Source organism: Limanda limanda, chromosome 2 (genome assembly GCF_963576545.1).
Source record: "Limanda limanda chromosome 2, fLimLim1.1, whole genome shotgun sequence".
NCBI lineage: Eukaryota > Metazoa > Chordata > Actinopteri > Pleuronectiformes > Pleuronectidae > Limanda > Limanda limanda.
This window is the reverse complement of record NC_083637.1, coordinates 19,975,850-19,988,622: the sequence shown is the minus strand read 5'-3', so window position 1 is coordinate 19,988,622 and position 12,773 is coordinate 19,975,850. Positions and strand designations below refer to the sequence as shown.

Below are 12,773 nucleotides of genomic sequence, written 5' to 3'. Positions count from 1 at the left end.
TTATTCTTTACTGCCCTCTGGTGGGTCAATGCAGACACTATGATTTGTAGGGAATACGTATTAACAACAACAATAATTATACTTATTAGAGGAAGAAGACACAATATCTAAAACAACAGAAATCATTGTTTATTTAATTTTATATTTATTTATTTTTCTGTTTAAAAATATATAGATAACTTTGAAATAAGGACGTCTAGTTGAAAGTCTCTACATGATTAATATGAACATTTTCACAAATTTCACAAGATTAAAAAATATAACTTGATTTTTTTATAAACGTGCCCATTTTCTGTTCTCTGTCACATTTACTGCACGAGTAAACAACAGAACAGTCTGTAAACAAGGAAGTATTTAACAAGTAGAACTGATGAATGAATTGTATGATGAACAGCATAGTGAGATGAGATTTATATATTCATAAAAACATTATTTGTTTTGTAAATTGCATCAGTTATTCTAATGTTAAGATCTTCCTCATAAGTTAATTTATAGCCACATATGCAGTTTTCATTTGAGCTTTGTTCTGAGAGTGAACAGCTGTATAATAAAACAAGGACAGTACAATAGTTAATTTACAGGAGTCATAGTAAAGTTAAATAGAGAAAAGTGTGACAAACCAGGAAATGTACTGATTAGAATATTAAATTTGATTTATTCATTTTGCAGTTTAATTGTATTGTTGATGCTCAAAACATGTATTAATTTGTACTGATTGTACTGACCTTGTCACAATAGTAATGGAATATATAATTATACTTAAAGCTTCGTGTGGTGGGCAGGACAGTGTGTTGCTGTGTGAAGCCTGAAAAGGAAAGTAAACACGACCCAGATGGGACTCGAACCCACAATCCCCAGCTCCGGAGGCTGATGCCTTATCCATTAGGCCACTGGGTCATCACGTCGCCATTCCATAGAAACAACCTTCTTTAAAAGAAGAAAAAACATTTTTGTTGTCTGGAAAATTGTTATTAATGTATAAATATATGTTAATACAGCAGCCGCTGTTTTACCCACGCTGAAATACGACGAGCTTTGATCTCGCTATACCGCAGTTGCCTTTGACAACGGTTAGAAACGTTTTTTTTTTACCATGGCCAAGGGGGAGGAGCTTAGGACAAACGGACCAATTGCGAGTCAGAACAAATGACGTCAGTTCTTTAGTAAAAATACGACACGAGAAATCGATAAGGTGAGGACGTCTTTCCCGCTCTGCGTCTACATGTCCATTTGAAAACAGTGTTTTACTACTTGAACTCTGTAAGTTGTTGTTGTTGCTCATGATTGGAACGTGTATTGTTATTCTCATGGTCTCCAGAGGGGTCTCGGGCGTTGGGTTCACCGGCAGGCTGTGTGCGAGCTGGGCCACATGGCGTTAGATAACAGGCTTCAAAGGATAATTCCCCCCCCGCCTCTTAGCTTTTCTAAGCTAGCTGACGTTGCTCTGTGTACGTACGTCTAGTTTGTTTTACCGTGAAGTAAAGAGCCGGTGTCTTTCCACAGGGACCTACAGTGTACAGTGTGTGCCTTGCTCATCGGTCAGGAATGTCAGCTGTCGGCGACAGCGGAGCTCGACTCACCCAGTTCAAAAACAAAGGGAAAGATGCCTCCGTAAGTCATCGCAAACTGCACGCGTTTCTCAAATCTTCGTCCGCCATGTTGTTTTTTTTCCCTTTTCTATACATTTGCTCTTTCCCTTTTCTATAAACCAATACGTGTGTTGGTGTCGACGTTTTTCAGGAGCTCAGGCGCAGGAGAGCTGAAGTGAACGTGGATCTCCGCAAAGCCAAGAAGGATGATCAGATCTTCAAGAGGAGGAACGTCCTCGTTCTTGAGGACGAGCCCACCTCCCCTGTGCAGGAGAAGGATCCCAATGCTCAGGTATGTACAGCCCGTGGTAGAGCCCCCTGGTCGGATCCACTGTGCCGGGCACACTCATGGTTTGGCGGGATACAGTAAATCAAAATGTAGCCAGTTTCCTTGTGTTCTCCGTTCTGAAATTTTTGATTGTTCCCTCGCCAGCTGTCTGAACTTTAGAGGATAATAATAGAGAGGCCAGTCTGCATTGTTTGCACAAAGTGGGCAAAGGTCGATGAGGAACTTGAGGAATTGAAAGTGTAAACCTGATGGGAAACAATGTGAAGGTTATTCCTCCATTACTCCTGTGCTGATTAACTCTCACTGACTGAACACAAATGTATTAACTTGTCATGTGCTGGCTTGATATCACAGTGAATGTCACATTATTGTTTATTTTGAGTTTAAGGACTTGTTATTCTCCTCAGTGAAGTTTGTGGTTTTGACCTCATCTTTATGAGCAGAGAATGAAAAAAATTTGATAATCATCAAGCCATTTTATTAATCTGTAGTATAAGAATAATGTTATACCTCCTCACTGTGCTTAAATGTTGCTATTGATCAAAAGTATACTGCGATAATTAGGGCCCCAGCACTGACAGGTGAGGCTCTATTGAAATTTTAAGGATAATTATTATTATTCAGGCAAATTAATTGGCTTTTTGAGGGCTTTAACATGCTCAAAAATTAGAAAGTGGTGAAAATGTACGTATTCTGGAGGAATTTTCAATGGGCATCGCAAAATGGCTCAACGGTGCCCCCGAGACCCCCGGAACGTGTTCACATTGACCAATCTTCAAAAACTATGTATCATGACCAGACAAACCAAAAAGTCTGTAGGTGCAATTGGAAAAACGCAACAGAAGGCCTGCTATTTTTCATTTAGTGGCCATTTTGGCCATATTCCACATTTTTACTTTGATGTACTTGTACCAGGGCTTACATCAGATCAACTTCAAATTGAGATGAGTGTCATCACAACAAGATGGAGATACAAAGTTATCTAAAGATCGATTTTTCGTCACACGGTGTGACAGTGGAGTGGCGTCAAAGTTTGATTACACGCCATTAAAACACGATGTTCTGTATCGCAGAAATACATGGACCATGAATCCTTTGATGCTGAGCCTTTCAAACAACTCCACTCCTGCAGTGACAGTGGCCAAAGATCAAAGGAATCTTTATGTCTTATCTACCTAATCTTACCAATATGTGTTTTAGCACATTAGTATAATCTAATATAACCTTGAGCAAAATTATGCATCAACATGTACCTCTGCCCTTTATTGATTGGCCTTTTCTATACAAACAATATGATTCTGTAGTGAAAGGTGTATATTATGTAGATATATGAATATTGAATTACCCAGCGATTACACATAGTCTGTGTAGATTTTCCCCTAAGCCGTTGATTTGCATTTTCTTGATCCTGTAGTCCCCACCTTACCATGTTGCTAGTTATCTTGATAACAGTTTGACCCAGGTTTACTATTGCCTGATAAGTTATCCTCTCCTGTTCCCGCAGCAGCACTGGTCTGTGGAGGAGCTTGTGGGAGGTGTGAACAGCCAGAGCCTGGAGCATCAGCTGCAGGCCACACAGGCAGCCAGGTGAGATCCGTTTGAATTATACTTTGCACCATTATATATTATTGTTGTTTTGCTTCGTAACATAAATAAAACTTATAATGCTATAATACATTACCTCATTGGTGAACATGATTTATGCCTGAGTTGTTTCTGGTAGATTTTCCTTGGCAATGTTGGTGAAAACAACTCCCATGATCCCACACTGCCTCATCACATCATTAAACTTAGTCTTTTGTTATGGTTTTTATTGGGAGACCCCGTCATCAGATGTTATAAATTGTACGTTTAAGTAGGAAATCAATTTGTCTGTTACCCAACCTCCCAAACATTGTATGCCTTGAAATGCCCTGCAGCTAGAGATTACTTTAACAACATTGAACAATGCTACATCTTCCCTCGATTAACCCTCTGAAATGTGTTTTGTCTTTCGCCCTGATGTATAGAAAACTCCTCTCCAGAGAAAAGTGCCCACCTATTGACACCATAATAGCAGCTGGCCTCATCCCAAGGTTTGTTAGTTTTCTGGCTTTGACTGAATGCCCTCCCATCCAGTTTGAGGCAGCTTGGGCTCTGACCAACATCGCCTCAGGTACATCGGACCAGACCACCGCTGTGGTGGAAGGAGGGGCCATCCCTGCCTTCATCAGCCTGGTGGCATCACCCCAACTGCACCTAAGTGAACAGGCTATTTGGGCCCTGGGGAACATTGCAGGTATGTACGGTGTCTTGTTGATGGTGACAGATTAATTTGCTCCATCTGTTGGCCCATTTTTATATAGTGCACTGTTCATTTAATTTACTCTGATGCTAGTGATTTGAGGATCTTTATTTTTAAGCTGCCTTTTATTTGTTTGGAGTTGCTGTGCATCTCCACATGTTGAATTAATTGTGTGGTTGACAAACTGAGTTCACGGCCCAAAGGTGATTTATGTGAGATGGAATGTTTGTATTTCAGAGCATAACCTTGTTTGTTTTTTGATAACATGTTCTTTAAGCAAAGGGATAACTTTGAAAAGATCTGTAAACTAATGTAGCCTTCATGGTAAACCACTTACTTAATCCAAATTATTTTCTTGATAAACATTTTCTGGTACGGTAATTTTTCTGTGTTGTAATCACACTGTTTACTAAAGATGACTGAAAATGTTTCCCACACTCAGGTGATGGATCAAACTACAGAGACCTGGTGATCCAACATGGTGGAATCCAGCCACTCCTGGACCTGCTGGCGACCCCTGACCTCTCTGTGTTTCATGTGAGTGTTCATTTCTAACCATAGTGGCTGTGCTGGGTTTGAGCTGCACTTGTATTTTACATGGCACTACAGGCTTGTTAGGAGCTTGTACAGTATGTTCTGTCCAGATACAACAGAGGCTTATCGCATCTTACTAACACGTCATCAAAGTCAAATATATGTTTTAGGTAGATTAGGAAGACGTTACTTTGTTACACTGACTCTTAGATTTAGTAATGATGACAGATTGTTTGCAAATTCACTAATCCAGGTGGTTATATCAATTTTGTTTAGTTCTCATACTACAGAACATTACTGTCCTTTAGTGCAGCTCTACAGATTCACCTGTTTTTAAAACCGTGTATTTCCGATCTGATCACTACAATTAATAATAATTCAACAAATTAAGCAATTTGAGGAAGTAAACATGTCTAGCATTCTTTGCAACTTAAATAAATCATCTAAACTGGCAATCTAGCATAAATACAGAAAAGACATTGTATTGACTGTTGACTTTGATCCCAAATAGCTTATTTATTACAATAAGCTGCCTATGTTGTCTTTTATCAAAAAAATCTTTACTACCCTATTTTCTTGGTTGTGTTTTCTATGGGATTGATTAACTTGTGTTTGATCACAATTTAACTTTACATTCACTGCGTTCTAGCCTAACCCACATGTGGTGTTAAGTTATTATGCACCTTTTTGAAATTTCATTCCGTGATTTGTACTCAGAAGCTCCTACTGTAAAATATTGTTTTTGCATTTATGTAATCATAGCCATTACTTAAGATTTGACAAAAAAATCACCGATTGGTTTCATGGATTGATACAAATCTCTCACATTATTTTATGCAACAGATGGCCCTCTTCATAGAGATTGTTACACTTAAAAATGATCATGTTACGGCATGTTGATTTTGCAAAATAACACATGACTCTTAACCTACCCTACCAGTGTGGCTACATGCGCAATGTCACCTGGACGCTGTCCAACCTGTGTCGGAACAAGGACCCAGCACCTCCTCTGATGGCAGTGCAACAGCTGCTTCCGGCCCTGGTGCTCCTCCTCCACCATAACGACACCGAGGTCCTGGCCGACACCTGCTGGGCAGTGTCCTATCTGACCGATGGCTCCAATGAGAGAATAGAGGTGGTTGTGCAGTCTGGGCTGGTGGCCCGACTGGTGCAGCTTCTCACCAGCGACAACCTTTCCATCGTGGTACGTAGTGTGGAGATTTATTCCACTTAAAAGTTACTGTCTGTCTTAATGCACATTAATGTACTAGCTTGTTTACTTGGGTCCAAAAGTTGTCATTCTACTGTATTTTCACAAAATATCATCTTTCATATATCATCACTCTAGCCTCCTCTTTTGTATCTCTCTTCCTGTGTCCCTCACTTCAAACCTGCCTGATTCGACCTCATCAATAAGCTGAAGACAACCACCAGACATCTTTTCTCATAACTCATAATTACTTTATCTTAATATGAATTTGGCCCTATGAAGAGTTAGCACACAAGTTTGGGCTAAGTAAGATGCAGATTAATATTACAAAGACTCAAGTCTTATGTGCAATGAGATATAAACCTGAAAAACAAGCTCGTTTTGTCACTGCTAGCATTGTGCCTTTGGAGAGGCAGGTCGAAATGGATATCAATCTTTGTCATCACCATCGTCTTATACATTTATTACCATATTGTGAATACCTAAAATGACTGACTGTCTTGTCTTGACTTCCCAGACTCCAGCATTGCGGTCACTTGGCAACATTGTGACTGGGACGGATGAGCAGACCCAGTGTGTTCTGAACACAGGTGCCCTGGCAATGTTCCCCAGCCTGCTGCGTCACCAAAAGTCCAACATCCAGAAGGAAGCGGCCTGGACAGTGTCCAACATCACAGCTGGCAAGGACACCCAGATCCAGGAGGTTGTCAACGCAGACCTGATGCCCATCCTGGTTGAGATCCTCCAACAGGTCAGAAGGCAAAAAGAAGAAGAAAAAATATATAATAAAACTGACCAGCTCTCTCACTTACATTTCTCCAACTTTTCTCTGGCATGCTGCAGATAAAGCATAGTTTTATGAAGGCATATGTTTTAGCTGTATAAATGTATAATGGTGTTGTAGTGTGTTTGTTCACAAAGTATCATGTTGTAAGTCTTTTGTGACCATCGTATATTTCTACACTTTTCTGTGACCTAAAACATCAGATGTATTTTCTGTTTAGGGAGATTTCAAGAGCCAGAAGGAGGCAGTGTGGGCTGTCAGTAATTTCACCAGCGGTGGAACTTTGGAACAAGTGGCCTATCTCGTCCATTGCAATGTGCTGGGGCCTCTGCTCCACCTGCTGACAGTCAAAGACTCTAAGATCATCTTGGTCATCCTGGATGCAATCTACAATATTTTAAAGGTATATTACCTAGACTTTTAGTCCGGTTCCCAGCCATATTGCTCTGTGTGTTGGAGATGTTCACAGCAAATTTGTCAAATGCTTTGTAAAATGCTGCACTTAAGAGTCTGAGAATATTTTATTTGAAACCATTCAGCTCAAAAGTATTTTGATGTTTGAATATAATTGGCAGCTTATAACAGTAACACCTAATGTATCAGTTATATAAACTGATAAAAAAGGAATTGCGTTGTTTTAAGTGAGATTTTTACATTTACGAGAGAACCAAACCAAAAGCGAACTCACTCATTATCTACTAACCACCGTTCCGTTGGAGGGGTGTGTGAAGTGTTTGATTCCACAAAACACTTCTGGAGTATCAGGGGTAAACTTAGTTAGAGCAGAATCCAATACAATGGAAGGCAATGGTGTCCTCTTCTTCAGACGCAATAAAACAAGAGAAAAACCTAACATGCCTCCTTGGGTGAACTGTTCCTTTAGAGATGAAGTGAGGCAGATTGATTGTTGACTGTCAGAATAAAATGTCTGTCACAGGTTTTATTGTATCGTGGAAACTGACTTATATATTTGTCTTTTCCGCACAGATGGCACAAAAAGCAGGAGAGGGGGAGAAACTGACCCTAATGGTTGAGGAGTTGGGTGGTTTGGACAAGATTGAAGCGCTGCAGTCCCACGACAACGAAGCTGTGTACAAGTCCTCTCTCAACATCATAGACCAATTTTTCTCTGAAGAGGTAGGTGTTACTGATTGGTGCCGCTTCAGACTAGCTGCACAGTAGTATAAAATTACACCTCTGTTGATCCGTAGAGCTTTAATTTAGAAGGCAAGTTGAATTTTAAATACTTAATAGTTTAACTTTACCCATAAGTTTTGTCTGAAGACAAACTTATCTACCCACTCATGAGCAGTTGCTGGTGGTGGGGGCCATCCACCTTTGATTAGAAGGATTTAACCCTTTCAACTAGAAGGTTATGAAACACTGCATGGACTTATAAGTCATGTTGAACCTATAAATTTAAAAACATTTTTTTTATAATTTTGGCAGTAAATTAGACATTAGAATCCCCATTAGTGTATTTCATCAAAGAACATCCTATCATTTAGTTTACTGGTTAAAAAACAAATTTAAATTGCATTACTATCTCTATACTATATGACCACAGTGACTGCATACTATGTACTGAATTTTGCAAGGACTCTGTCAAGTGTGTTTGTATAGTTTGTTACAATATGATATGAAACACTTCCGTCACCAGTCTGAGCAAAAATTGAAAGAACTGAAAGACTGGCAGGAGAACCACTACATCTCTATGACTCATTCACAGATCAAATGACAACAGTCTTGGCAGCTGCAGCAGTTTGGCACAGCTTAACTGTCTGTTTACTCCTCTGCTGTTGAACTGTTGCCAAAGAATGAATGCGAGTTATTTTGTAGCATACAGTAGCATGAGCTAGTTGTTGGCTTTTGTCACACAAAATGCTCATTGCAATCACTGACCCAAACTTATCAAAATACATTCCTTCTTTTACATTTATGATCTTCCTTATAAAAAGAATCCCTGTCTTAGCTGAGAAAAATAGTCTGCAGAATCCGCCTTAATCCATGCCGTGATGCCATCCCCAAAACATGCTCTGGCTTGATTAATCCTCTCATGCTCCTCTCTTTCCGTCCCTCCTGTCTTTCAGAACGAAGATGAGTCTGTGGTTCCCGAGGTGACAGAAGACGGCTTTGCCTTCCAGGTCCCCGACGACCAAACCACTTTTCAATTTTAACATCTCCACTTTGCTATTTGTAACATAAAAAGAAAATTTGTACCTTGTTTTTATTTTTGTATTTTTTTTGGTTGAAATGTCATCCTTGTACATGACAGTATAAGGACAAAATATCCTTCTTTGGATAAATGTTTGTAAATAAATTTTGTAAATGTATATGGTGGGGCTTTTTGTGTTTCAGATGTAAGCAGGATATGAACAGGGAAACATGTTTGATTTAGTTTGTGCAAAGATGTGTGGGGAAAACAGATCTGTAGAAATGGGAGGAGATTCTGTGTCCATATTACCACTAGGGGGCAGTGTGCTTATTCTCATTGCTTGTGAGTTTGGATACTGCTGGTTTTGCAGTACAGGGAAACTGTTCTATGAGTGAAATCTACATTTGATGCAGGCCCCAGATATCACAATCTACATTATTTACCTACGAGAAAATACATTTTATATTCTTTAAAAAAGCTGGATGAGTTTAAAATAGTTGTTCTACATTTCCCTCAAGTTCACATTGATCTGTATTTATCAAGTATTGATGGTTAATAGTGATCCAAGTTCCTTGAAAACTGGAACCAACCAGCCAGCAAACTATATTGTAACAGCTTTCAGATGAATTGAGGAAAACAAATGCATAATACTATTTAAGTTAGGATCTGAAACTTCACATTCAAAATAAAATCCATTCGTGCCAATGTAAACCGGAAGTGCTCATTATTGTGGATGAATGGTATGCAACTCAATGAAACCACAATAGTACAAACAATCTTGCTCTGTCTAGAAAACATGTTGTGAATATACCGATATAACTTGATGCTTTATGAACATATGAATCTGCTTTTATCCAAGAATTAAAACAGTACATGTTGGCACCCTAGGCGAAATTTCAAATTGGTGCCCCCCAACATACACCCGTAAACTGTCATGCATCCACAATAACTTTTGGACTGTATACAGATTCACACACAGGCAGACAAAATTGTAAGCTATAAAAATATATAACAAAAAATATAAAGAGTCTGAAATCAGCTGTAATGATAGCATATCATGTCATGTCGACAAAAATAAACATTAATGATGTCCACAATCGGGGTGATTCTTACCTCTATATTGTTCTTTCTTCTCCTCTACTTTGCGGTGCTTTCTGAATTGGGCACCTGAAAATTTAATCTTTTTTGATTAATCTTTGACTCTAACCGCAGTCTGTCACCGCAGCGTGTCTGTTCACACAGGGAGCCCATCCAGGAGGATGTTTTAGATGCTGGCCTGTCCACGGAGCCATGGATGGTGACATCAGCAAATGTCCCTACTATGCTGCCTAAATGAGTAGGTTTTTATAATTATCTTTGTATGCATCATGCTGCTATGAGGAACTGTTGTGAGGTTTTTGTTGACAAGGTTTGTTTTTCTCTTTTTGTGCATCCAGCAGCGTCGAGTGGAACGGCATATGCAAGTCAACTCGCCATGGCCGACCTCCGACACCAAACGGGACAGGTTCTGTTTGCGACTTAGATTGCTGCTGTGGCTGGATTCGCTGCATGGTATCTGATGTGATCCCGCCTCCAGCCTGTCAGTTTGCTGCTGAGAGGGAGAGGGATGAGAAACATTGAAGGAAGGCGAATAAGGAGATTGAGACCATTTCATAGTTTAATACAAACATTCTTTAGGGGTCCAAACAAGCTAATTCAATATTGCACTTAAAAACTGTAACTGGCTATACAGCTGACAATGATGCACCTATATACAATACACTGTAACACAAGTACAGTTCTTTTTTTTTTAATCCATTCTCACATTTCGAAATTCATACTTGGCCTCCAGAAAGTTGGTACATGTGAACAAGTGATAGGAATCCTAAGCTGTTTTTCAAGACATAGCACAGCTACACTTTGACAAGTGCATGTTTTATTAAAACTAACTTTTTAAGCTATATTATGATTAAGGTGTAAACAGAGAAGTTTGAGAAGGAAATGTTCTTCTAATATTAATGGTTTATCTAAATTCTTCTAAGAGACCTGTAGTTTATCTACTTGACGGTTACTTATGTTCGAGGTAGGTCTTTTAACATCTCATTTGTTTTGAATACACAAGTATCCACCATCGCTACAACTGGGTACCTATCATCCATATGACTTTGACTTAAGTTTTCTCCTGTTAGTACAAAATTATAATAATACAAAATGACTTACTTAATTTTCAACCCTGACTCAGTATGCTTGTTGCACAAAGAGTACCAAAGGAGATGTGTTGATAGAAACATTTAAACCAGGATGCTGTGCTCCCAACACATACTGCATGTGACTATGCAGTATTCTTTCATTAGAAAAGCTAATTCAGGACAACAGCTGGAGTGCAGCTGTTTTGTCACAGCCATGGAAACCTAAGTAATGATACTGATGTGTTATGCATTCTCGTTTCTCAGGTTCCTGCTGCAGAAAGATGGCAATATAGTATGTTGGGCATGGACTGCCTGATATACCCCTGTAGTGTCCATGTTTAATTCATTTTCATGCCAGGCTTTTTTTTAAATGCTGAAAGTGTTTTTGGAAATACAGAAGGGACACATACTTGAATTTCAGGGACGCAGGTTGAGTAAAACTTAGTGTTATGTGGGGAGGACTAATTTGTGTTGGTTTTGAATTCTCTTGCATTTTCATTAACCCCAGTTCTTATATCCCTTTGTGTGTCTAACTGAACAGAGCTTTATTAGTAACTGAAGAGATAGAGTAACCTTCATGGTTTTAATGAAAAATTAAATTAAATTAAATGAATAAAAAAAAAGAAGAAAACCTGCCTGCGCAATTCCTGCAATGGGATCTGTGCAGGATGTGCGCAATGGGCTTCTGCACAGGATGTGCAATGGGCTTCTGCGCAGGATGTGCGCAGTTGGTTTCTGCGCATGCTGTGCGCAATTGGCTTCTGCGCAGGATGTGCACATGCAGTTTTTTAATTTTTAAAAAAATAAATAATTTAATTTAATTTTTTTTTTAATTTGAAATGGTTATGGTTTATTTTTGTTTTTAAATTTAAATATTATTAGATATTGTGCAATGAATAGGTGGTTGAAGTCCTGCCAACACGACAGCCTGCCAAACTTACCCATGAGTTCGGACCATAGAGGTTCGGACCCAGCTCCTGTGCCCACTGGTGTCCTGGTTCCACCCATGGCAGCGTAGTGGCGTGGGGCGGCTCATCCTTGCGGCCCAGGGAGCGCATTTCTCTTATTTTGAAAGAATCCCCGGATGTGCTGCTGCCCCTCACCTCCCTCAGCCTGACTGTCTGTCTGCAGGAGCTGGCTTCACCCCCCCGACAACTTCAGTCTGAGCTGCCCGGGCGGAGTGGACGTGTGTCCGGATGGAGGACGAGCCGCTCACCTGAACCAGCTCCAGTACTCGTGCTCTGCGGCATGAACCGCGCCGTGGACCCGTAGCTCCGTGTGTTGTGTTCTCCAAGGAAAGGGGCTCTGGATGGGAGTCCTTCCATCGACATGACTGTGACACCATTACGTTGCATCAGTCAGCGTGATTTGCTATGGTGATACTCCAAGCTAACGCCGAGCTAGCAGAGGGATTGTTTTGGGAGATACCTTCGTTTGAAATAAGCTCCCGCGGCGACACATGAATAAGTGACTTTTTGGAGATTTCCTCGGCTCCCGCTGGAACACAGAGGGGGATGTCGAACCAAGGGGTGAGGAGGAACGGCCCGGTGAAGCTGCGGCTGACAGGTAAGCGAATTTAAACCCCCTCCTGCGCTGCTAAACGTTAGCATGTTAGCCTGCTAGCCGAGCAGGTTACCTCCACATCTGCTGATGGTGAGCCAGCACACTGTCCAGGCTAATATCGACATTTGTAATCCATACAAATCGTGTTTATTATTACTAGTATCATTATCAACATCATTAGTAGTAGTATTCATCGC

At 40.1% G+C, this 12,773-nt stretch overlaps 2 protein-coding genes and 1 non-coding gene across 5 annotated transcripts in view; 2 read left to right on the top strand and 1 right to left on the bottom strand.

Annotated features, from left to right (window-relative positions):
* Positions 1 to 824: 824 nt before the first annotated feature.
* Positions 825 to 897, bottom strand: trnar-ccg (transfer RNA arginine (anticodon CCG)). Its single transcript has one exon. It is a non-coding gene; the product is annotated as a tRNA-Arg (tRNA).
* A 264-nt stretch (positions 898 to 1,161) lies between these two features.
* On the top strand, positions 1,162 to 9,556 carry LOC133021817 (importin subunit alpha-1-like). 3 transcript variants are annotated; one of them, XM_061088822.1, is made up of 11 exons: positions 1,162 to 1,192; positions 1,504 to 1,611; positions 1,741 to 1,881; positions 3,386 to 3,465; positions 3,888 to 4,156; positions 4,605 to 4,699; positions 5,637 to 5,900; positions 6,424 to 6,657; positions 6,911 to 7,093; positions 7,678 to 7,827; positions 8,781 to 9,556. In XM_061088822.1, the coding sequence occupies exons 2-11, from the start codon at positions 1,546 to 1,548 to the stop codon at positions 8,865 to 8,867; spliced, it is 1,569 nt and encodes a 522-aa protein (XP_060944805.1). In that variant the 5' UTR covers positions 1,162 to 1,192; positions 1,504 to 1,545; the 3' UTR covers positions 8,868 to 9,556. The 3 variants fall into 3 exon arrangements, with proteins under 3 accessions (XP_060944805.1, XP_060944789.1, XP_060944797.1); XM_061088806.1 differs by having other exon boundaries at positions 3,383 to 3,465; XM_061088814.1 differs by lacking the exon at positions 1,162 to 1,192 and adding an exon at positions 1,198 to 1,260 and having other exon boundaries at positions 3,383 to 3,465.
* A 2,618-nt stretch (positions 9,557 to 12,174) lies between these two features.
* The window catches only part of LOC133021724 (E3 ubiquitin-protein ligase SMURF2-like), a 62,127-nt gene continuing 61,528 nt past the window's right edge, over positions 12,175 to 12,773 (top strand). The window contains exon 1 of the mRNA XM_061088692.1: positions 12,175 to 12,579. Within this exon, the coding sequence (XP_060944675.1) occupies positions 12,528 to 12,579 (52 nt within the window). The 5' untranslated portion in view covers positions 12,175 to 12,527. The remainder of the gene's footprint in view (positions 12,580 to 12,773) is intronic.

What these genes read in the sequence shown, in the direction of transcription:
- LOC133021817 (XM_061088806.1), top strand. Translation starts at nt 1,546, where the DNA reads ATGTCAGCTGTCGGCGACAGCGGAGCTCGACTCACCCAGTTCAAAAAC. An exon ending in ACAAAGGGAAAGATGCCTCC is followed by an intron (nt 1,612 to 1,740) that starts GTAAGTCATCGC and finishes GACGTTTTTCAG; the next exon opens with GAGCTCAGGCGCAGGAGAGC. An exon ending in CTGACCTCTCTGTGTTTCAT is followed by an intron (nt 4,700 to 5,636) that starts GTGAGTGTTCAT and finishes CTACCCTACCAG; the next exon opens with TGTGGCTACATGCGCAATGT.